Consider the following 24,176-nt stretch of genomic DNA (forward strand, 5'->3'; position numbering starts at 1 on the left):
ATTAGGAAGTGATGTGGGTGGTGTTGATATCCAATTAGGAAAGGTAAGTACTCCACTTTCCCTAATAGGGAAATTTTGTAAGGGTAATTATTTGCGTCTGCAGGCTATGAGGGCACTGTGAGCCTCTGAGGTGAATATTGCGCACCAGTTAAGCGGTGGCACATTACTTCTCCACTTTCACCGTCTATTGTTCTACATGTATCCGGCCTAAATAGTACTAATAGCATGTGCTAAGCGATCTATGGGTTGCCTGAATAGTCACTCCTTTTTCGAGACTAGGCCTAATTAGGGCGCCCAACTTTTGGTACGATTGCCCATCACGTTTTTGCAGGGCCTCAAAGGAGTTGACGAACCCAAAGGACCCTTCTGTTGGGCCAACATCTAGAGCTTTAGGGGTCCTTGCGCAACCTGGTTCCCACAACCTCGGCCCCCTGGTGCCATTGAACCATCCCGAATACCACTTCCTTCCACCCATGGACCGATAGGTGCCCCCCATCGACCCCTCATGTAGCCCCTTCATGAACATAACCCCGCGAGGGGGCCCTAGGGGGGTTGCGGCCATCTGGAGGGCCTGCCCCTCTCAGGTCAACCTACTCCGCCGCCGCCTCGTAAGACTAATTAGTCAGAGGTCCCCCCTGGTAACTTTTTCCATCAACGTCATAGCGTCGAACCCCAATTCCAGGCTACACTAATGGCCAGTTCCCTTGCTGTACGGCCTCTTATCCTCACCGACAAATTCACTGAGACTGGAAAATGTGGGGAAATTGTGTTTGTGTAATTTTCCGTTTGAGTCCGAGATCTGGCAAACGACGGGCCTTTCCGAGCGCAACCGGCATTCGCTAGAGCGGCCCTGGGAGGACGTTGCATTCTTCGGGTGGCACCAAGCACTTGTTGTCTTGTTGTTGCCGGGTCAATTGTCGTCTCAATTGTCGGCTGCTGCGATGATCTACACCTCCATTGGCTGTGGTTGCTCGAAGAATCACCCAAGTTAGTGGCTAATGCACCCCAAAGCCTTATCTTGAGGATGACTATTCTGCCCAAGAGCTTGTCTGTGGACCTGTTCCGGCCCATTTACTGCTAGTGGCTATCGGCGTCCGTTGATTTCACCTGTGAAACTGCAGTGTGGGGAAGTTTCGCTCGGCTGACAGGCGATGGACCAGTGACTATGAGACATCAGTGAGACTCATAAGTCATGTGCCCTAGCAAAGTGCGGAGAAAAATAAGCCGCATTTTTAGTAGAATTCATTCCTCTACAGTCATATTTTTTTGCCAGTCCACCAATTGGGCATGGGATTAAACCGATCATCCGAAGGGGGTGATGACGTTGTCGTTGGTTGTGGCATGGGAGGAGATAAGTCGGGCAGTCCCTGCACGTTTCGGGAGACCGCACCCCCGTTTAAACTATAGAGTACTAGTGAAGGTACCACCTTGGTTAATGTACTTTCACGATGGATTGTGCCTTGCTCCCCTGAAAAAACTGGCCCAAGTGGGAGTGGGCATGGGTCCAGAAAATAGGGCCAGAAAATCGCCCTAGTTAGTCGAATAATACTGGTGATGCCTTCTTCGCAGGGTCGGATCAGGATCGACACCCACAAAATAGCCGGGCGTCAACGGCAATGTACGAGGTTGCATAACTGGGTATGTGGTCAATCCCTGTGCCATGCCCTGGATCTTGACCATCCTGGTTAGGCTTTTGATTGTAGTTAAATTGCGTGCATATGCACTTGCCTAATTAAGCCGATTTCAATTCCCCTCTGTCCTAATTGGGCCACGCCCTGAAAATATACGCACCAGGCTCCACTTGTTAGTCGAGCCTTCGCTGAAAATATGGGTCTCCACTAGGAGCCACTGGTTACACCCTGAGCCCATCCCCGTACTGTGTCCCTTATGTGCCCCCCATTTCCGTTAAACCGACTGGCCGAGTAACCGACTCCCCACTTGCTGCCCCTTGTAGCGAAACGGCAGCTGCTTATGATTCGTACCTAGTTGGACTCACCCGTTTCGCCTAGCTGGACAATTTTCGAATGGGGTCACTCCGAGATCTCCGTGCTATCTTTGAAACTTGAACTAGAACAATGCTCTGTTCCAATTGAGGCTTGCGTCGACTGATTAGTCGATTGTTGCTGCCCCTATGTAGAGTATTCTGTCTCTGCACCCAATTTCCGCCTGGACCACTGCAGGCGGCCTCTGAGCGATTCCCGCCCACACCACAATTTCAGTTGTGTGGCCATTGGTGCAGTGTGTCTAAAGTGGGATCGGAATTATCAGTTGGAAATAGTCGAAAATTATGTCAGCACATAACCTATAATTGCGACGGCATATCGAATATTATGAGAAGCACCATAACCTCGAAGAGTCGCAGACATGTTGCATCGTATTTTGTCCGCCCTTGGTCTGTGTGGCACACAGGGCCAGTACAGAGCGATATGGTTTGCACCACAGGCTTCTGGTTCAGCTCCTTACTCCTGGGGCAATACAGTATCCAGTAAAGTGAAGACGATTTGCAGTGTAGCAGCAGCTCCAGCAAGAGCTTCGTGCTCAATTGCTCGGTCAGCGTTGGTGGGCCCGGCCGCCAGTCCCATAACTCCTTCCATGCTTTGCCATCATATGTTCTCCTATTTCACAAGTCTGCAATGCTCGATTGTTCAGTAGACACATATGCGCACGCATGTACGAAGACTACACCGACTGTTGTGATATGTCCGTCGTTGACGCTAATTATGTGCAGATTTCTCAGCAGGCTTTGGATCAATGCTGCACGGTTCTAAATTTGTATCACGTCATGGGATTATTGTTCCGAAGCTCAAAATTTGTGTGCCCATTGGCTACCAGCTTCAGTCGATCAACCGTCTCTCACCCATTTGTTGGGTAAAATTTGACGGCTATCGTGCGTCGGGAATGCTGTAGTCTCCTGCAACTCTGTCAGATTTTCTGACCACAGCTTGCAGGACTGATTGCATCAATCCACAGTAAGCTGTTGGATAGATCCGTTCCGAAACTATGCACGCTATACCTGTCAAAGAGTTCAACATTTTTGTGCAAAATTGTAAATATTCTGACTAAGTGGTTTAAAATTTTTATCAGTCATTTGATTCAATAGGGGATGGTGACTACAATGATTCAAACAAAGGTGCTGGGATCCGGCGACAAGTGTAGGAGAATTGTGGATTCTTCGATAATACTATTTTCGAATATTCTCGCTAACTATTTACAGATCAATTGCCGTTTGACACATCCTTGACCAAACAACTCGTTAAGCCATGGACTAAAAGATGCCACTTACTGATCCTGCTATATACATCTGGAACCAGGGGCCCAGCGATAGACGTAATGTGTACTAGCTGGGCCCATGGGTGCTTCCTCGAGGCCATGGGTTCTATACTTGGGTAACAATGAACTCTCGTGGATGAAGACTATACTCCAAGTTCAGTCATCTTTCTGGTTCTCCTCCACCAACTTCTTCAACCTCTCCTTCGCTTCAGGGGTGTAGTCCAACGTACGAGTCTCCAAGGTCTTCATCTTCATGCCAACACCTTCTTTGCGCCTTCTCTCGATCTCGTCGGGGGAGTGCGGCTCGAACTTGATCCACTCAAAGTCTTTTCCTGCGTCTTTTATGACATATATCCCAGCGATCGTGGCAATAGTACCAACGATCAACCTGTTGATGAACGGCGGCGTGGGCCGTGGCTTCATGGACATGGTGGCAGACAGACAAGGTAGGGACAAATTTGTTGTCTAGAATAGCTTTGCGCGTGACCGAGCGTCACGTGCGCGGGCCCATAACTTGCCCCCCAGCGAACAAAGTCACTACTTTCCTATCCAATCCATCATCATGGCCGCCTTGCCCAAGAGAATCATCAAAGAGACCGAGCGGTTGGTCTCAGACCCGGTCCCGGGAATAACTGCCACCCCGCTGGAAGAAAATCTCCGCTACTTCGAGGTCACTATTGACGGACCCTCGTCCAGTCCCTATGCTGGAGGTGTGTTCCAGTTGGAGCTCTACTTGCCAGACGACTATCCCATGTGTGCTCCAAAGGTGCGTTTCTTGACCAAGATATATCACCCCAACATTGACAAGCTTGGACGGATCTGCTTGGATGTGTTGAAAGATAACTGGAGTCCAGCGTTGCAGATCCGGACGATTTTGTTGTCGATCCAAGCGTTGCTAGGCGCACCCAACCCAGACGACCCCTTGGCCAATGACGTTGCTGAAGATTGGAAGAAAGACGAGAAGAAGGCCATTGAGGTGGCCAAGGAGTGGACAGTGAGGTTTGCCAAGGCCAAGCTGGAGGAATGAGGGAGATGTCAGTGTGCTGGACGCTCCAGCAGCTTCATACCATGATTGCTAGAGTCAGAGTCGTCGGCTGTGCCAGATCCAACAGTCACGACCACATTTCGTGGAGGGTGGAATTTCGAGTCTATAGAGGCGAGCCTGGGTGCCCAGGTTTGCACGCAGTAATCAACGAATAACGCCAACGTGTAGTCGATTACTGGCTATATAGTTTTAGATCTGCTAGTAACATCAATACATCCTAGTGACCGAGCTGGGGGACCAGGAGGGTGTAGTGGCACACGTGAGAGAAGATCACATGAATAGAGTCGGGTGATACTAGATCACGTGACACATTCGTTCGCGCGCGCTAGCCACTCAATTCGGCAATGCCGAGCCTATATCCGCACCGAGCCGTTTTACCCACCAAGCACCACGCAAGGGTCTACCTCCTCCAAGACGCTACCATACTCCCCCCACCTCTACGGACCAGCTGGAACCACACATCCACCGTCACCGCCACTTCGGCGCCGTTGCAGACGCGTTTCCACCATGTCACCATTACTAATGCATCTCCTGCATGAATCATCTGCAAATCATATTGTAAGGCACTAGGCGCATGGGACGATTCCGGATTGGGGCATAATTAGACGATCACCACCAGGAAACTCCAGCCACTGGTGGCACCAGCGTGAGTGCTTATTGGCCCCCGGCGAGCCCCACGGCACCCTGGCCAAGCCCTGGCTCCATGTACTTCGGCAATGGCTTCGGCAATGGCTCGGGAAACCGTCCTTCGCACCACGCCCCGATCCGATGACGTAGCGCACCTCAGGGGTCGGATCGCCCGTTCCGCACAAACCGTCCCGGCACTGCGCGTGTAACGCGCTGGTAAGGGTTTCCTACACTGGTGGTAGTGGAGTCACGTGCGCGGCTGGTCCGGGAGTCGTAGTACCAATTCTGGTGTCAATTCTGGTCCAGCTTCCGTCCGTTCGTGCCTCCATCCCCTCCTTAGTACCTCTCTTACCTCATCTCCGTACCCTCATGTGGCTTTCCTGCTCTGCCACCCACTTCCTCCCTTCCCTGTGTTCATTCCGTGCCTTTCTTCACTCCCTTCCCTCCCTTACTAATCATTTAAGGAGTAGCGAAAAAAGACACGCTAAAATTTTCAGCCCGCAGTACCAGCTGCGATTTGCCTCAGATCTCACTAGCGCATTCTTAACCCTTGTCAGAAAACGAATTGGTCTTTCAGACACCCGTTCGCTAAGCTAACTCATCCCGGCACCGGCCTCCCACCACTCCCAGCGTCGCCAACCACCACTCCCCCACGCGTCTGTGCCGCTATTTACCGCCTACCATCCGTTTACACCCGTTTCCACAACTGCCGTTTCTACCACTACGCCTTCCACCACATCCTCCTGGCTGATTTACCAACCACAGCGCCAGCATCCCACCACCATGCCCTCCGATCCGCCCTCGCCTCCCCACGACGAGCTCTACCACGATCTGAGCACCACCCACAGCTCGTTCTCGTTCTTGAACGAGTCCTCCAGCCACATCGCAGACTCCCGAAGGGTGTTTTCCGATGAATCATACCATTCGGCCAACGCTGCCACCACGCCACGCGCCCAGTCGCCAAGTCCGTCTGACACCTCGTTCTCCAACGCCAACTCTGCATTTCCCACCCCCAACCTCAACCATCCGTCGCGAAAGACGTCTTTGCGGTTCCAGCTCCCCCAGAACTCGTCTCCCTCCAAGCCACACACCCCCAGGATCCAATCGCCGTTCTTGGACCAGCGAAACGTCATTATGGAGAACGAGACCTTCGATTTGCAGAAGCCACTCTCTCCGTTCATCCAGGAGTCGTTCGACTTGCTGAAGTCCGACGACAACGAGTCCGAGTACTACGAGGCCAGCTCGGCCGACGTGGATCGAAGGGAGACCACCATGAAGAGAAACAGATGGGGTACGACGCGTACCAAGCACGGAAAACCAAAAAAGGAGAACCTCAGCAGATCGAAGACTTTGAAGGCGCTTCTCAACCCCTCCCTGAGCGGCAGCATAAGGAGAAGGCCCGGCCGCAACTCCATCAGAAGACCAAACACTTCGGAGGACATCATTGACGAGTATGGCTCCGATCATAACACCGATGGAGACTCTCAGTCCGAGCCTTCAGAGCCTAAAGAAGCAAGCGACCGCAGGGACGAAAAAAGATCGATTGTCTTTAACAAGTCTCTTCCTGCAGAATTCCTAGATCCAGAGACCGGCAAGCCAACCACAAACTATGCAAGAAACAAAATCAGAACGACAAAGTATACGCCAATAAGTTTTGTCCCCAAGAACTTTTCAAACCAATTCATCCATAATATTGCAAACGTGTATTTCCTCTCGTTACTTATTTTGGGAGCCTTTGATATCTTCGGTGTTCCCTCTCCTGTGTTGGCCGCAGTTCCCTTGATTGTTATTGTGTGTATAACGGCAATCAAGGATGCTATCGAAGATTCGAGAAGAACAGTAACTGACTTAGAGGTCAACAATCAAGTGACGCATATCTTAACTCAAGTTGACCCATCGTCAAACTTCCACTATGAGAACACGAACGTCAATGATGAAAAGGTCTCTTTGTGGAGAAAATTCAAGAAAGCCAATTCGAAACTCTTGTTCAAAACTATAGACAAATCTAAAGAAAAATTCACCAAAGAGGGCAGAGCACAGAAAATGAGAGAGAAGGCGAATGAAGCAGTCGAGAACCCTAGAAACTCGTTCGAGAGTTATCTTCCTAGTGCAAGAAACTCGATCGAATCTCATAATGCAAACCCATTCACAGATGGTAGACCTAGAGGCAGCCAGTACAGTCACCGTCCTGCGCGTACACTCAAATTTGCAAAGAAATATTGGAAAGATGTCAAGGTTGGTGATATGTTAAGAATTTACAACAACGATGAGATTCCAGCCGATTTGATCATTTTGGCTACCAGCGATGAAGATAATTGTTGTTATGTTGAAACCAAAAATTTGGATGGTGAAACGAATCTCAAGGTTAGACAAGCCTTGAAGTATGGGTCAGTAGAAGAAAAGATCTCCAGAGCTGATGATTTGATGTCTCACTCCTTCCAAATTGACAGTGAAGGACCACACGCCAACTTGTACTCTTATCAAGGGAATTTGGTCTACAATGATAAACAGACCAACGAAACCAAACAGGAAGCGGTTACAATTAATAATTTACTTCTTAGAGGTTGTTCTCTCAGAAATACTAAGTGGGTTGTGGGAATTGTTGCATTTACAGGTAATGACACCAAGATCATGTTAAATGCTGGTATCACTCCAACCAAACAATCAAGAATTTCTAGAGACTTAAATTACTACGTTTACTTGAACTTTGCTGTCTTATTCGTCATTTGTTTTGTTCCAGGTGTGGTAAATGGTTTCTATTATAGAAAATCGGGACTATCTCGAGATTTCTACGAATTTGGTACAATTGCCTCAACCCCAGCAACTAACGGGTTAGTTTCTTTCTTTGTGGCATTGATCTTGTACCAATCTTTGGTTCCCATTTCCCTTTACATTACTATTGAAATTATCAAAACAGCACAAGCATTTTTCATCTATTCTGATGTGACAATGTATTACGAAAAGTTGGACTATCCTTGTACGGCCAAGTCGTGGAGTATCTCCGATGATTTGGGTCAAATAGAGTACATTTTTAGTGACAAAACCGGTACATTAACTCAGAACTTGATGGAATTCAAAAAATGTACAATCAATGGTGTCTCATATGGTAAAGCATACACTGAAGCTTTGGCTGGTTTAAGAAAGAGACAAGGTGTTGATGTTGAGTCCGAAGCTTTGATCGAGAGAGAAATTATTAGTAAAGAACGGGTTAAAATGCTTGAGAATTTGCATACCAAGTCTAAGATGAGCTCGTTGTATGATGATGAGTTAACATTTGTATCAAATGAATTTGTGGACGACTTATTTGGAGCAAGAGGGGGACACCAGAAACAATGCAACGATAACTTCATGTTAGCTTTAGCATTGTGTCACTCGGTTTTGGTTGAGGAAAACCCCAAAAACCCTCAAAAATTAGACTTGAAAGCTCAATCTCCAGATGAAGCTGCTTTGGTTGGGACCGCCAGATCTTTAGGTTATAACTTTAAAGCCAGTACGAAGAAAGGTGTTATTGTTGAGACTCATGGGGTTACCAAAGAGTACCAAATATTGAATGCTCTTGAGTTCAACTCAACCAGAAAGAGAATGAGTGCAATCATCAAAATTCCAGCCGAGAAAGAAGGCGAGGAACCAAGAGCGTTACTCATTTGTAAGGGTGCCGATTCCATCATTTACGGAAGATTATCGAAGACTCAGAACGACCCTAATCTTTTGGAGCAAACTTCCCAACATCTTGAACAATACGCCACTGAAGGTTTAAGAACTTTGTGTATTGCCCAAAGAGAATTGACCTGGAATCAGTATGTTGAATGGAATAAGCGTCATAAAGCAGCCGCGTCTTCGTTGGATAATCGTGAAGAACAAATGGAGGCAGTTGCTGATTCTATTGAAAGGGAATTAACTTTATTGGGTGGAACAGCAATTGAAGATAGATTACAAGATGGTGTTCCTGATGCTATCTCTCTTCTCGGGGAAGCAGGTATCAAATTGTGGGTTTTAACTGGTGATAAAGTTGAGACTGCAATCAATATCGGTTTTTCCTGTAACTTGTTGGGTAATGATATGGAGTTATTGCTTCTCAAGACAAGTTTAAATGCTGAGGAGATTGCGGACTACAATATTACAAACTATGACGACTTGTCTGATGCTAATTTGATTGATTACATGATCAGCCATTTCTTATCCAGATACTTCAATAGCACTGGACTGGTAGAAGAGTTGGACGATGCTATGGGTAATCATGACCCTCCTGATCCTGGCTTTGGGGTAGTCATTGATGGTGATGCCTTGAAACTTGCACTCCTTGACCCTGACACTAAAAGAAAGTTCCTTCTTTTATGTAAGAGGTGTAAGGCAGTATTGTGCTGTAGAGTTTCTCCAGCCCAAAAGGCTGCAGTTGTCAAAATGGTCAAAGATACTTTGGACGTTATGACATTGGCTATTGGTGATGGTTCTAATGATGTCGCCATGATCCAAGCTGCGGATATTGGTGTTGGTATTGCAGGTGAAGAGGGTCGACAAGCAGTCATGTCATCAGATTATGCAATTGGACAATTCAGATTTCTCGCAAAGTTAATCTTAGCTCATGGAAGATGGTCATACAAGAGATTCAGTGAAATGATTCCTTCTTTCTTCTACAAGAACGCCATCTTTACTTTTGCTTTGTTTTGGTATGGTATCTATAACGATTTCGATGGTACTTATCTATTCGAGTTCACTTATTTGATGTTCTACAATTTAGCATTTACTTCCTTGCCTGTTATTTTCTTAGGTGTCTTCGATCAAGATGTTAGTGGTAAGGTTTCATTGTTAGTACCTCAAATTTATCGTTCGGGTATCACCAGAAGTGAATGGACGGAATTCAAATTTTGGTTCTATTTTATCGATGCAATTTATCAATCAGTCATCTCATTTTTCTTGCCATACTGCTTATACCGTATAGGATTTGTTGATATGAGTGGAAGACCGGGAGATCATAGATTTTGGATGGGTATTGTTGTCACAAGCATTTCATGTATTTCTTGCAACTTATTCATATTGAGTCATCAGTATAGGTGGGACTGGTTGTCAGTTTTAATTGTGACAATTTCTATTTTGCTAATTTTCTTTTGGACTGGTATTTGGACATCAGCATTGGCCAGTGGAGAGTTCTATAATGCTGCGTTCCAAGTTTTTGGTTCTGCAACTTACTGGGCTTGTACCGCTGTTGGTATTGTTATTTGTTTAATGCCTAGATTCTTCTATGACACTTTGCAAAAGATTTACTGGCCTAAAGATGTTGACATTATCAGGGAATGTGTTCAACGAGGTGATTTTGATATGTATCCCGAAGACTACGATCCAACTGATCCAAAAAGAGTTAAGATCAGTAAGTACAGTACCGAAATCGGCAAGATGAATGATACTCCTTCTCCTTACACCTATAAGAACACGGGATCCACAACTTCCTCGGGAAGCGATTTCGAAAATCAAAATAACTCCACCTTTGGTCAAAGCACTGCAGTTCCATCAGATGAACCAGTGACCAAGTTACCTGAGGGTGCTTCCGCGTTGGACCCTAGAATTATGAACGAAAATACTACAGTCCAAAAGGTGGAAAATAGAACCCTGCCACAAAAGAGAAAATCAGTTTTGGATATTTTCAAGCGCAAGAGCAAAGTAATGAGTTACTTCGATAGTTCTTCAATTATCGATACTTACAATTCCTCGAATGCAAATTCAACTTTGGACTTAACAAACAGCATCAGAACGGAGGAAATTGCGATGGATGATTTCAATAACAATCAAAGAGCAGCAAACAGAATTTCTTCGGAGGTGAGAAGGATGTCAGCGCAGTATGGAGGAGACTCCACGCGCGATAGATCCAAGAAAGATTCGATTTAATTATCTTATCTTTTGTGGAACCAAAAAGCTTTTAAGCATTATGTATAATATAGTATGCCACAATGGATATAATAGACAAGACTTTTTAGATTTTATCACGAAATGATAATGTAGAGTGGCTGCTCGATCACAGTTGGAGAACTCCTGCACCAGGATTTGTAGTGTATTCCTGAATATTCCAAGTAAAAGGGTTCTAGAAAGGTCTTTTTATTAACAACCAATTCCTCAAATCTGGTTTATCATTTATTGTTTAAGAATTACTTACACCTATGCTCTTTATACTGGAACAGAGTATAGAAGATCCTTCAGCTTCCAAGAACTTGATCCCTCATCTGAAGTTTTATTTCAAAAATTGAAAATTATTGCTTTTCAGAAAAAAATAGAAATTGAACCTCTGTAACAGTCATGAGTGGAACAAACAAAGCGTAAAGCCTCTTCTAGAGACAAACACTACCCACACTGTAATCGTAACAGTACGAAGGTCTACATACCGAATGATTCTAGAGATAAAAGTTGTCTTTACCTGAAGTAATCTTTACCTGATGCTTGGTGTGAGCATTTTTATGGCCCATTAAAAATCTAAAAAAGGCCTTCTTTGGATTTACAGAAAAGTTCAACTTCATGGTTTCTTTGACTTCTCGATACCATCATAACTTCCAGACCTAATGCAAATGGTTGCAGTATGTGGTAAGTGCACGACAAAGTTGCAAAAAGATCACTAAATTGTCTCTGCAGCACGAAAAGGGCTAGAAAAAGGATGGCCGGACTGTGTGCTAACTAGTTGAAAAAGACTGTACTTACTCCCATACGCAATGACTTTCTCTAATTGCAAAGCAGCACGAGCGGATTGGAATTCACCATGCCAGGACTCCGTATTTTCGTGGCTGGGCTCCGTTCTTGGTTGTATAGGCTCGCAACGTCCCCGCAAACAAATCAACTCGAGTTTAATTCCTTTTCTCAGTGATTGAAATGACCACGCCTGAACCACAGCGGAACTTCCCGGAATTGGCCGTAGGTGGGGCAAAGGTGGGGCCCTGAGTAGGGGGCTCCTGAATACCACAGACTTCCACAGGCCTGGGGATGACTACATCCACAAAACTACTTCTAGTGTCTGGGCAGCAGTGGGTTCCAGTTCGCTTGGATCCAAGCTCCGAAACTTTCATCAGGGGTAAAGCTTCCCGAACGGGGTGGGGAGGTACCCTCGGAAGTGCATGTGCCGGACCTACCGCCAGATCACATTTCCTGACAGACAGATGGAGTGGTAGCAAAACCGGATCCAATGGCCTAGCCTACTAGCAGTAGTCGACAGTTGGGCCAGCCATGAGTTCCAGTGCCGAGCAATCCCGTTTAGCTGGAAAAGCTCTGCCGCAATGCTCTGGAAATTCTCATTTGCACAGACATCGCGGTTGACACACCGCGACCACCAGCATACGAGCCTGGCTCGGCGTGCCTGGCACAGCAGTGCCCCAGAAACAGCGGCCTGGAGATAATTACGTCGGACAGGCGAGGTCCATTGGAAAAGAAATCAAAGAAAGCGAATAATCTGGAGAAAAACAATTTACGCTGAAAACTCGATGCTTCGGTAGCCTCCAATGGGGCCAGTAGGACGAAAAGCGGAGAACGTGCCGTAACAGTAGACACCTTCCAGGTGATGCATCAGAACCGAGCTGGGTGGTCCACCTGGGCTACTTCCGACCACTGGCCGTATTTGGCACCAGGTTTGACGCGTTGCCAGTAATTCACGCACACGAGGATGATTGCCGAGGCCTGGGAGGTGATGAAATTGTAAGCCAGCCAGCCCCAAAGCGAGTGGGTACTGCGAAACCGAGACGGCCAGCACGACCCACCAGCAGGCCATCCCGGCACTGGAGATCTCGCTCACGTCGAAGTAAGGATGTCTGCCACCACCACCACGATTGCTAGGGAAAACCACCCAGCGATGGCCTTGATGGATGAGGCGGATACCGAGCTCATATCCGACCAGCGTGGTCGAAACTGGCGCGGGCGGTTACCCGGCCACGCCGCGCATCCGCCAATCAAAGTGCGCAGTTTCCCCCGATTCCCCCCGGACGCAAAATTTTCAACTCCCTTCACCAATATATAAATCTGATTGATCCCCCCTGCCAGGTTTTCTTACGTATCTTATCATAGACCAATATATTCACAACAAGATGGATTCTAACTTCTTAATTGACTTCATGATGGGTGGTGTTTCCGCCGCCGTCTCCAAGACCGCCGCTGCTCCAATTGAAAGAGTCAAGTTGTTGATCCAAAACCAAGACGAAATGCTTAAGCAAGGTCGTTTGGCTAGAAAGTACGATGGTATTGCCGAATGTTTCAGAAGAACCGCCGCTGAAGAAGGTGTTGGTTCTTTCTGGAGAGGTAACACTGCCAACGTTATCAGATACTTCCCAACCCAAGCCTTGAACTTCGCTTTCAAGGACAAGTTCAAGGCCCTCTTCGGTTTCAAGAAGGACGAAGGTTACTGGCCATGGTTCGCCGGTAACTTGGCTTCCGGTGGTCTTGCTGGTGCCACTTCTTTGGCTTTCGTTTACTCTTTGGATTACGCCAGAACCAGATTGGCCAACGATGCCAAGTCTACCAAGAAGGAAGGTGGTGCCAGAGAATTCAACGGTTTGTTAGATGTCTACAAGAAGACCTTGGCTTCTGACGGTATTGCTGGTTTGTACAGAGGTTTCGGTCCATCCGTTGTTGGTATCATTGTCTACAGAGGTTTGTACTTCGGTTTGTACGACTCCTTGAAGCCTGTTGTCTTGGTTGGTCCATTGGAAGGTTCTTTCTTGGCCTCTTTCTTGTTGGGTTGGACTGTCACCACCGGTGCTTCCACCGCCTCTTACCCATTGGATACCGTTAGAAGAAGAATGATGATGACTTCTGGTCAAGCCGTTAAGTACGATGGTGCTTTCGACTGTTTCAAGAAGGTCGTTGCTGCTGAAGGTGTCAAGTCCTTGTTCAAGGGTTGTGGTGCTAACATCTTGAGAGGTGTCGCCGGTGCCGGTGTTATCTCCATGTACGACCAATTGCAAGTCATTGTCTTCGGTAAAAAATTCAAGTAAACTAATTAATAATCGGTAAATAGATGCTGGTTTTATCTGCTGCTCATGGTCTTTCAAAGTGTTGAGAATCTAGCACTACTTTTTAATTCCTGTTGACGGTGGAGTATCAGTTAGTTTCTTTTATTTATTCTTATTGATATGTATATATTAATCGATCCAAATTAATAGATTGGTTCGTGTATGAAACTGAATGTAGTTGCATTATCATCACATACTTGAATATAACCTAAACCATCAGAGTTAGATAGAATGTCCACGAAATAGGGATCGCTATATCATTTAGATTGCTTTGATGTTTTGTTAATGATGCCTTATAACTAGTACTAGGTTAGAATGGCACATCACTTCTATATCTCCTTGAGTCAATCTTTCTGAACTGTGGCCAGATTCGACAGAAGTTTTCTTATCCATCGATTTAGCCCTCTTCAATCCAAGAACTCATATCTTCTATGAAATCCAATTTTCTATTACGAAATAGCCGACACAACTAATATGGACTGGGCAAATGCCAGGGAACGTAGGCTTGGTTTGATTGGAGTCAGGAAGTATTAACGTAGGCAATTAATTAGAACCACTATCATTTTCTGAGTATCGATGTTTTTGGGCCCCACACAGTTTTCAAAACAAATCACACTATTGAATTCTACCCAGATCGGACTTGGTGTAACGAAATAACCTTTAAGTATAAATAAGCTGTATATAAAGATATCTAGATATGGATAGCTCACGGAGAGTAGCCTGGCACTGAAAGTTGCAACTTCAGCTTTCAAATTAGTTGTGCGATTAAGTAACCGTTCCCCAGTAAAAGTTAATTTTTAACCAAACATACGAACAGTCTTACTATTCTAGCCTTTCAACTTCGTTTAATTGGCCTGAGTAAATCCTATTAATCAATACATATAATAATCATTTAAAGCAGTTGAACCCGGGATTATTCTGCTTTTATTATTTGATCTTCGCTACTCAAACACGGCCAGCACAATGGAATTAGTTTCAAGACGCCGTAGCTATCTTATTTCGAGAATTACAGTGGATTGTGGTACTAGCTACAATTTTTAGAATTAAAAAATCAAAGGCTTTTATTATGAACCAATTATTCGATCCCTTCTCATGCCAAATCATCGACCACCTGCAGAAAAGACAACTAAACATTGCGACAACTGGCACATGAAGAGATATCGGAACATGTTTTTAGTTTTTTTTAAAATTCAAGTACAACAACTTATACTCACCCTTCAAGTCATAAACAACTCTTTCTTGCTTCTCATAGGAGTAGTCCTTCAAGATGTTACAAGAGCTTTGTAATCTCAAGAAGTTAGGGTTGTTGCCATCAAAGTCCTCGTTGATTAAAGTCATGGAGAACTTTCTGGGCTCAAAAATCCCTAAAACCTTCAACAAAACATCGGTGATGGAGACTGGAGAATCCTTACCAAAAGGGTAGTTTGTCTCAAAAGAAGCATAGGACCAACCTGACTCCGGAGTGATGTGCAAGGTGTAGTAGTAACCACCCTTGTTGGAACAAATGGAGTTGGAGGAGTAGCCACATGGAGTAAAGGAGAACGCATCGTGGATAAAATTGAACGATTCCTTCTCCTTAGGGCTGATCTCTTCACAATCGTCATCCAACTCCAAGTTGTCAGACAACGAGGGAGAAGGCAAATGGGAAGTAGTAGACTTTCCAGGTTCGCTGAAGAGGGAGTGGAGATTGGTCTCAACCATGGTTTCCAAGCCAAGGTCATGGCCCAAGTCAGACTCTTCCACTCCACTTTGAATCAAGGACTCCACACCAGGCTTTCTAGAAGTAACGAATTTTGCGGCCTTGGACTCATCTAATTCGGTCATGAGAATCTCAAAAGTTTGATCATTCGAGCTCTCATCCTTGTGGACCTGCTCGCCTCCAATGAACAAGTACCAGTGGTCATCACTGTTGTAGTCACCCACGACGTACGATTTACCATTGGAAAAGTGTTGGTTCAAAAGATTGACCTCATTTTTCCAATCCTTGTGGATATAGGTCTGCTTATCAGGAAACATAAAAGATCTTCTTGAGTAAAAGATCTTGTAGATCTCAGCGGAGCCGAAATCACCGCCCTTGAAGTAGAAGGTTCTTACGATCTCGAACAACTTGTCCATACAGGCCAAGGTGGTGGTGGTTCCACAAGTCTTAAGGATCATCTTGTGAGGGAACACGAACAAGGAGCTTTCACTCAAGAGATAGGCATCCATGTACTTGGAAGACTTCATGGACAAAATCTTGCAATTGACAAGGTCCAAGACTTTGACCCATTGTTCCAATGGAATGGATCTCAAACCTTCATTGGACAAATGCTTTGGAAGGTGTGATTCCGACTTCCAGAACCAAATTTCGAGAAGTTTCTCAGGGCCCTCAAACGCAAACGTGGAGTCAAGATTGGCAGAAAGGGTGTGGTCGACGTAGGAGTCGGCGACGTACGCTGGAGCAACCATAAATGAGTACGAGGAGCTGGCACTGGAAATCAGTTGCTGGAAATGGCTTTTAATTCAGGGTCTAGTGGGGCAGACTCTGGGTGGATGTAAAATGGAGATCAAGTGACTTGTGTTATCACTGCAGTCTCTTTCCAAGGGTGAAGGGAAGCGATTTCTGGTAATCACTGGTGTCTTTTCTTTAGGTGGATTGAAACTTGCTCTTAAGTTGAAATGTCTTTTTAATTAATACCACTAATGAAACGAAGAGAGAAGTAGCAAGAAACGTTTCAAAGAATACTAATTAAAGTGGGGGGTGGTTGGGATGGTCAGAAGGAAATGTTGAAAAATAACGGTATCTGGTCAGAAGCTAGGGCGACGATGTCAGCAGCAGATAACTGAGGAAATTTTGGATACTGTGAATACAAAGAATTAGGAGACGGTTTCGCTAGAAATGTCTCGGATAAAGTGGGATAGCAATTGGCGGGTGCTATCCAGGTTCGATCTGTGGGTTGATGAGGAGGGACTGTCGGGAGGGCTTCTTGGGCATAAACTCTAGCGGAAGAAGAAACCTATCTTTGGAAGTATAGCAGAGTCAAATCGATGACGAATCACCTATGATTTGAATCTGGTAGCGGGGGCGATTGGAAGAAGGTGCTCGGACTGGACGTTCGGGAGGCACCTGCGTGAAACGGAAAGGAACTGGCGAGTTAACTTGCGGATATCTGAATCTACCTTTGGGGTGAGCAATCGGTGGTATCTACAATTAGGAGAATAGAAATCACTCATACTGAAAATTTTTCTTAGTGGTGCGAGTGCATACAGACTCACATGACTGGAGGTAGTGATGTGGGGAATGGCAAGATAAGGAGCGTGGGGGAGGAGAGGCGGCAAGGGTGTTAGTAGAATGGCGCCAGACCTGGCCGGTGTATTGTTGTTGATTCTGTTGCTGTGGACAGTGGACTCCCAGCCGGCTTTCTGGTAGTGTTATCGCTGGTGGTGGACCCTGCGATTTTAGTGCGAGAGATCGGCCGCAGGGACTAAATTCCGATGGTGCTAGCGAGAGCTTCGGGGAATAACGGAGTGGTGTGGCAAGGTTTATCTTTCGTTAGCAGGTGATTGCTGACATGGGGGACAGTTACTGCGCTACATGGCAAGTACCTTCATTCGGATACATGGAGGGAACTACTTGGTATCTCAAATATGGCTATTCTGTCATTCCGCCGGATCACGATAAGCCTAGTTCGCGAATGTCCAATTAGGCAGGAGCTGGCATATCCGAAGTATTTCAGCCACGGGTTTATTCACTCATTCTCGAGAGAGTACACTTGCTTCGAGACAGGTGAAATAGCTGTATTATTGTCAAATAAATTGAAAATACTGACAGCCAATGCTGGTTATTATCGGGGTTTGAAGTATAGCTGCATGTATCAGCGATAAGTTATTGAATTTGCGTCATATTGTCTTGAGATCATGTTGGAGAAGAATAACTTTGGTTAAGATTTTCCAGCCACGACTGAGCTACGGCAGATAAAGGAGTTCTTCGGCAGGAAACGATGCAATCTATTTTAATACTACACAAGTGTAATCATCCACCAGAGGTTGAGCGAGTCTTCGAAGCCGTTCAGTCAAAATAAAGTGAACTAAAAGAAAATAATGAACACGAACACTTTATTACATTATGGTAATTCAGTACTCTGTTTTACCGAGTGTAATATTCAACACTCCTACACTGTACAAACGAAACCATAGTAGGTTATATTAGCTAAACACAAATTATAGAGCAAATCCGGCACGACCATCTCGTAAGGCCGTCAATTTCACACACTGGACACAATCTCGCTGGCATTGGTCAACACTTCGACCATCTTCACACACTCCTTTCTCTTTTGCACCGTCAACTCGTTCTCCTTGACCATATCAGCCAAGTCTGGCGAGTTGTACAACTTCTCCAACAAGTGCTTCTGAATGTTCTCCTTGGACTTGACAATCAACTTCAACATAATGGCCTTGGGGACAACATCCGACACTGTTCTTTGCACGATGTTGTAGTAGGACGCGATCAACAACTTGATGACTTCAGTCTCCATGGATTCTCTCTCGGACATGGTACCGGTGGCTCTCAACACAGGAGGTGGGGCCTCCATGGATTGCAATCTCTTCTTATTCTTGGAGGAGAAAAAGCCACCAAAGAAGCCGTTTCCACCTTCTTCCTTGGCCTGTTGTTGCTGTTGCTGTTGTTGCAACTGTTGCTGAGATGGTGGCAATGGCTTGCCGGTCTTAGGGTCAACAGCAACCTGTGGCTTTGGGTGGAACTTTTCCTCGACAATGGCCATTGCTTGTGTTCCCTTTAAGAAGTCAGGGTGGGCGGTGTTAACGTAGGTCTCTTCGGACTGGATAATGTCGGTCACAAGCGTGTTGGTTGGGATCAACTCTTCACGCAAGAACTGGATGAAGTACTGGGACAATTGCTCCTTCAACGCGGGGTAACGGGAGTATTGTGGCTGGGAAATAATTTGAGACAAGATTCTGACCAATTCGTCAAAAATCAAGTTGACACAACGAAGCGAGGGCTCTTCCATTCTGTGAATTTGTTGCTTGACCAAAACCTCAAAGGCTTGGGTTCCAACAAACAAGGAAGGGGCAGAACCAGAAGTGTTATGCATGATGGTTCTAATATCGGCATCCTTGATCTGGTCAAATGGGTCAATTGCACCAATACCATTCTTGAAGATCTCATGGAAAACAAACGAGATACGAGCACCACCACTCAATTCTTGAGAGGACAATTCCTTGGACTCACCGTTCAAGATTCCATTGTAGTCCTTGGCGAAATTGGTGATCATATTCAATGCAATGGAAGTAGGAGACTCGGCCATTTCAGGACCCAACAAGCTCAACTCATTCTGGTATTTCTTCAAGGAGTGCTCGATTCTCATTTTGATATCTGGCAAGGTGCCCTTAATGTGATGTAACAAGATACCGTTCAACTTCTTGGCCAAGTATGGGGTACCACAGTAGTGGGCCTTGGCCTTGTATGAAGGGTGGTCCTCGAAGAAGGCCTTTTCGTCCTCTAAAGCGTCTCTAATGGTCTTCTTGGTTTCAATATCCTTCTGACCTCTATTAATAACTGGAACGTAGCCGAATCTTAATGGGATAACTCTTCCTGCGAGAATATCAATGACATCCGTTCCCTGGTCCATCAAATCGACCTTGGTCAAGACACCGATGGTTCTGGAGCCCTCGGGATCGACTTCTCTGGCCAACTTCAACCCGTCAGAGTTGGCCAAATCGGTGTTTGCGGCGTTGACCGAGAGAATGATGGCGTTGGGCTTGGAGATGAACTTCATGATCATATCCCTGATCTGCTTTTCGATATCCTTTGGCTGGTCTCCCACGGGGACTTTGGTCAAGCCTGGCAAATCGACTAAGGTCAACGTCAAGACGTGGGGAGAGTAGATTCTCAAGTTGATAGGCACAGGCGAGATTCCCAAGTTCTTACCGGTTTTGGCGTCAGTTTCACGCACGATTTCAGTTCTGATGTCCTCGAAGTTGTAGAACTTCTTGTTGGGCAAGTGCAAGAATTCACCCCATTCATCAGCGTTGTTTTCCGAGGCATCCCCGTTCTCCTTGGTGGTGTTGATCTGGATCAAGTCATTGGATGACTTGGCAGCAGCACGCTTGTTGATCAATTGCAACACCAACGGTCTTCTGGTGACGATTCCCGTTCCTCTAGGCAAGAAGTCTCTGCCGACGATGTTCTCCAACACCGACGATTTGCCGCTGGACTGGGAGCCCACGACGGTGATCTGGGGCAAATCAACGGGCGAGGACGAGCCACCGCCCAATGGAGCCAACGCGTCTTGTAACTTGTTGATAGTGGCGATTAAAGTCTCATCCATGGTGACGTGTAGTTGTGGTGGAGGATTGTTGTAGGCGTAGACTGGTAGTGTTGAGGTGTTCGTGGCGGGTGGTGCGCGCACGCCCGGCTGAGGTGAGGATTAGGGGCGACTGGAGTAGCAGAGGGTAGGCGGAGGGTAGGTCAGGCAGCGGATCTGCGGTAATGATGTCATTGGAGAGTCGGTGTCATAGCAAGAGATAGAGATAAGCGTAGTATAGTCTTGCGAATAAGCATGATGCAATGGAAGGTTATAGGCAAAGAGTAAACTCGTAGACTCTTCTTATCTATCCCCAGCCAAAAGAGCCGTTATGCCACGTACTACAGCCGTTCGAGAGGGGTTGTCGGGGATCTGGGCTCGATTGGGGGTTGGCGTTCAGCTTAGGATTGGTAGTTGGTGTTTCGCTTGGGGCTGGTAATTTTTGACAGGGTTCTGGCCACGAAACTGACCACGACGAAAGGAAATTGATACAAGTGTGAAGCTGGCAGAGGAGAGCACAGAGAGCCAGTTTGCTTACTGTGGCCATTTTTAGCTCATTGTAGAGGACATTCTTCCCAGTCATTAGCCCATAATTGGTCTGCAGTCGGTATCAATAAGCGCGATAGGTGCCACCTACCATGGGGCAACGTAGCTTGCTCTCATTGTCTCTCCGTCAGAAGCACCAGAGAATTGGGGCCTTAGCCGGATTGCATTGATGATGAAAACCTGGAAAACCGTGAATACTTCACTACTCTTTTGATCGAAACTCACCTCGGGAGAAGTTCAGTAGGCAGCACAAACCAACCGATAGTTCCCACCTCGGGAGGAATTCAGTCGGTAGCCCATCCCAATCCATCGTCTCACAAGTAGACTGTTGTACACCCGTTCTTGTGATGTACTTTGAAACACGCGTCTGGTTGCATGCACAGCTGCAGGGTGTCACCAGAGACCACCTGTAGCAATGACAGGACACATGTAGAGATGTAATTCAACACACACGCATGTAATCAAAGCTGTCAAGCAACTCTAATTGGCAATGGAGACGCATGAGATGTAATTCGACCCATGTAATCAAAGAAGTGAGTTGGACATGGAAATTAAATATATTCGTTACTTAGACATACAAAACCCACCGCCAGCGGGGCAGGGCATAATACAGCGTGGACTGCCGACGCCAGCCGGCTAGTCAAGGGCATACACGTTAATCTGGAGGTCGAACTCCTTCAACGCCTCCTCAGTCTTAGGCCAGGGGACGTCGAACAAGCCGGCATTGATCTTAGGCATGTTTAGCACCACCTTGCCTCCAGCAGTCTCCACGCCTCCAAGCTTTGGGAGCTGGGCATGGAGGCTCCTCATGGCCTGACGAGTGTAGTAGACAATGTCCAGGGGCTGGAGCTTCTTCTTGCCAGCAAAGTCGCTGGTGAAGAGGCACACCACGTAGACCCCAGCCTTGCCAGGGTCCAGAGCCTCGGACGGGAGAATCAACGCTTTCCCAAGAAGCCCTGCTGGGTTGTCGGAGTGCTGCTTGCAAAAGTCCACGTACTTGTGGTAGGTGGACGGAAATCGCTTGCGAAACGAGGTTGCTATGCCAGCTCCCCACAGGCCTCGACAGTTGCAGGCGTGCACGAGGAGGGTGGTGCCTGAGGGGGCCTTGTGGCTGAAGAGGTCTCCCTTTATGTATGATATCATGATGTAGGAGAAATGACCGGCAGCAAGATGATTATGTAGTGGAGGCGATGGGGTGAGGTGCCAGGCACGAGTTTCACAGTATAGAACAAATGGCAAGACAATGCAGATTAAGGAACCGATACGGCATTGTGTCGTTTGGTTATATACAGAATGGTGGAGGGGGATACCGACTAGGGGTACACGAGTGGGGTAGGCAGAGAGTACACAGACATAGTATACAGAGGGGTGGGTAGGCAGACATTAGTATACAGACCTGTTAACCAGAATTATGTGCTATTCTGGTCAGACTGGTGGGGTTAATTCGGCTAGACCGACGTTTAACGGCAGAATGCAATACGAGCCAGGCACGGTTGCAACCCCAACCACTGTGGGGCCTCGAGGCGCATTGACACATCTTATCGCGCCGGTGTGGGCTGATTGTATCTGCGGTTAGTCTTTTTAGCCTGTGGTCACCACCGCCCTCTCCCCCGCAGAGTTGTAGCCCACGCCATCGATTGTGAACCCGTCCTCACTGCCACAACCAAACACTCCCTCTAGCACGGCGGGAGCTCCATGGTGGGAGTCCTCGTAGTGCTGCTGCTCGAAGCTGGCTTCAAACGCTAGCTTGCCACGCACCTCGTCCACTTCAACTGCTCCTGCACTGGCGTCCCAGCGTGCCTGGGGCGTGAGCATGTAGAACTCGATACGGTCGCCGTTGGCCACTTTGGCGTCGGGTGACAACGCGATGATGGCAGCCTTGGCACCCCAGCCGCCTCCCCCAGCGATCACCTGGTGCTTGTAGGCCTTTTGGGGGTCGTTGGCACGGTAGAGCTTAACGTAGACCTCGGTGTCCTTGGAGGCGATGTCCATCAACTTGCGGTTGTTTTCAAGGAACTGCGACGCTGGCTGGCCGTTGACCTTCTTGACGAGGTTGCCCACGCTGTCGGAGACGAGGAAGTGGTCGTGGGGGCCGTAGAGAGGCGTAAGCCTGTCGGAGGTATTGATGGCGCTAGCCGCCACCGGCACCCGCACCGTCAACTCACACAACGTGTGGCCGGAGTTTGCTTGCTCTCCCGAGCCGGCGGGTGGCTGGAGGTAGAACATGGTCACCAAGTTTCCGGTGGCAAACACGGTGTTGGCGAGGTTGAGGTCGATGGTGGTAGTGGTGGCACCCTCAAGCACCAATCGGAGCCGGGACGCGATGTTCTTCCAGTTCTTACGTGCCACCACGATGTTGACGCCGTCACTGTCTTTTGGGGCGTCCTTGAGGTCGTCTCGTTCGTCCACCTGGACCGAGTTGGCGATAGTCACCTGTTCCTTCATCCACAACTCGGCTACTCCGTTACGATGGGAGTTCGGCACCAAGCTGTCGACCCCCGCTACTACGATCTGGACATCCGAGCTCTGGTGGAGACGGACGGCCTCGTCGATGACTTTAGGAAGGTTGGATGGTGTGGACAATACCAACACCGACTGGAAGCTGGGAGGGCGTACAAGGGTGTAGTTGACGGGGTTCAACGACGTTCTGGCATGGTACGACAACAGTCTGACACTGGCGGTAGCGAGTGCTCTAAACATGGTGTGATGATGAGAATGATTTGGTGATATATATGAGAAAGTTGATGAGATGAGCGCGACTGGGTGGAGGACAGTGTTAGCCATTGGCAGTGGGACCAAGTGAGTGAGAGTGTAGCCAGCAAGAGTAGAATGGATAGGAGAAGCAAATCAGAAGAGGGTGTGGCCAGAAAGTTAGAAGAGGGTATAAGGGCTCTCAGGCAAGAGTAGATGCTAATCAAGCTAGAGGATATTACGGCCAGTTAATTACAGTAGATGCTAATTAATCAAGAGCAGGTACATCTAAAAATGAGCATAGATACTTCTAGTTCGGGGAATACGCCTAGCCGGCTAATTAAGAGTAGATGCTAATTAATTAAGAGCAGAAGCTGCCTCTCAATCAGTGTACATTTTCTGCTACCACTTAATCAATTAGCTGCAAGCTCACACTTCTTGTGGACCTCCTATCCTGCGTGAACAGTGGTCTTTTCAGATTCTTGTTGGGGCAATTAGGGAAGTTCCCGATCAGTACAACACGGTAATTATTTCATGGTTAACTTCAGTGAATAATTGGTAATTGATTGAGCTATGGGTATGGTTTGATTTGATGACGTACACTGGAATGTCAATTCAGTTCCTGGTTTTCAGCCCAAACCTCTACTTGAACAATTATTCTCCATGTGTAATTATCACCACTCACTATTTTCTGAAGAAACCGATACAACATCCTTACTA

At 47.0% G+C, this 24,176-nt stretch overlaps 9 protein-coding genes across 9 annotated transcripts; 3 read left to right on the forward strand and 6 right to left on the reverse strand.

The window, feature by feature from the left end:
* Positions 1-3,426: 3,426 nt before the first annotated feature.
* CANTADRAFT_44412 (uncharacterized protein) lies at positions 3,427-3,699 on the reverse strand (the record flags this gene model as incomplete). Its single annotated transcript, XM_020209104.1, has 1 exon — positions 3,427-3,699. The coding sequence occupies one exon, from the start codon at positions 3,697-3,699 to the stop codon at positions 3,427-3,429; it is 273 nt and encodes a 90-aa protein (XP_020066716.1).
* A 133-nt stretch (positions 3,700-3,832) lies between these two features.
* Positions 3,833-4,297, forward strand: CANTADRAFT_87572 (E2 ubiquitin-conjugating protein; the record flags this gene model as incomplete). Its single annotated transcript, XM_020211352.1, has 1 exon — positions 3,833-4,297. One exon carries the CDS (start codon positions 3,833-3,835, stop codon positions 4,295-4,297), a length of 465 nt encoding a protein of 154 aa, XP_020066717.1.
* Positions 4,298-5,725: 1,428 nt separating this feature from the next.
* Positions 5,726-10,822, forward strand: CANTADRAFT_43903 (aminophospholipid-translocating P4-type ATPase; the record flags this gene model as incomplete). The annotated part of the gene is made up of 1 exon (XM_020209026.1): positions 5,726-10,822. One exon carries the CDS (start codon positions 5,726-5,728, stop codon positions 10,820-10,822), a length of 5,097 nt encoding a protein of 1,698 aa, XP_020066718.1.
* A 589-nt stretch (positions 10,823-11,411) lies between these two features.
* Positions 11,412-12,187, reverse strand: CANTADRAFT_24480 (uncharacterized protein). The gene has a single exon (XM_020207131.1). It carries the CDS (start codon positions 11,983-11,985, stop codon positions 11,767-11,769), a length of 219 nt encoding a protein of 72 aa, XP_020066719.1. The 5' UTR covers positions 11,986-12,187; the 3' UTR covers positions 11,412-11,766.
* A 782-nt stretch (positions 12,188-12,969) lies between these two features.
* On the forward strand, positions 12,970-13,921 carry PET9 (ADP/ATP carrier protein). Its single transcript, XM_020207132.1, has one exon. It carries the CDS (start codon positions 12,994-12,996, stop codon positions 13,897-13,899), a length of 906 nt encoding a protein of 301 aa, XP_020066720.1. The 5' UTR covers positions 12,970-12,993; the 3' UTR covers positions 13,900-13,921.
* Positions 13,922-15,090: 1,169 nt separating this feature from the next.
* On the reverse strand, positions 15,091-16,365 carry SPE2 (adenosylmethionine decarboxylase; the record flags this gene model as incomplete). Its single annotated transcript, XM_020209075.1, has 1 exon — positions 15,091-16,365. One exon carries the CDS (start codon positions 16,363-16,365, stop codon positions 15,091-15,093), a length of 1,275 nt encoding a protein of 424 aa, XP_020066721.1.
* A 1,796-nt stretch (positions 16,366-18,161) lies between these two features.
* On the reverse strand, positions 18,162-20,243 carry VPS1 (dynamin-like GTPase; the record flags this gene model as incomplete). Its single annotated transcript, XM_020206424.1, has 1 exon — positions 18,162-20,243. The coding sequence occupies one exon, from the start codon at positions 20,241-20,243 to the stop codon at positions 18,162-18,164; it is 2,082 nt and encodes a 693-aa protein (XP_020066722.1).
* A 1,158-nt stretch (positions 20,244-21,401) lies between these two features.
* Positions 21,402-21,908, reverse strand: CANTADRAFT_19228 (ADP-ribose 1''-phosphate phosphatase; the record flags this gene model as incomplete). Its single annotated transcript, XM_020206425.1, has 1 exon — positions 21,402-21,908. One exon carries the CDS (start codon positions 21,906-21,908, stop codon positions 21,402-21,404), a length of 507 nt encoding a protein of 168 aa, XP_020066723.1.
* Positions 21,909-22,346: 438 nt separating this feature from the next.
* Positions 22,347-23,465, reverse strand: CANTADRAFT_87579 (uncharacterized protein; the record flags this gene model as incomplete). Its single annotated transcript, XM_020211353.1, has 1 exon — positions 22,347-23,465. The coding sequence occupies one exon, from the start codon at positions 23,463-23,465 to the stop codon at positions 22,347-22,349; it is 1,119 nt and encodes a 372-aa protein (XP_020066724.1).
* Between the last annotated feature and the right edge of the window lie 711 nt (positions 23,466-24,176).

The sequence above is a fragment of the Suhomyces tanzawaensis genome (genome assembly GCF_001661415.1).
Source record: "Suhomyces tanzawaensis NRRL Y-17324 unplaced genomic scaffold CANTAscaffold_1, whole genome shotgun sequence".
Classification (NCBI taxonomy): Eukaryota; Fungi; Ascomycota; class Pichiomycetes; order Serinales; family Debaryomycetaceae; genus Suhomyces; species Suhomyces tanzawaensis.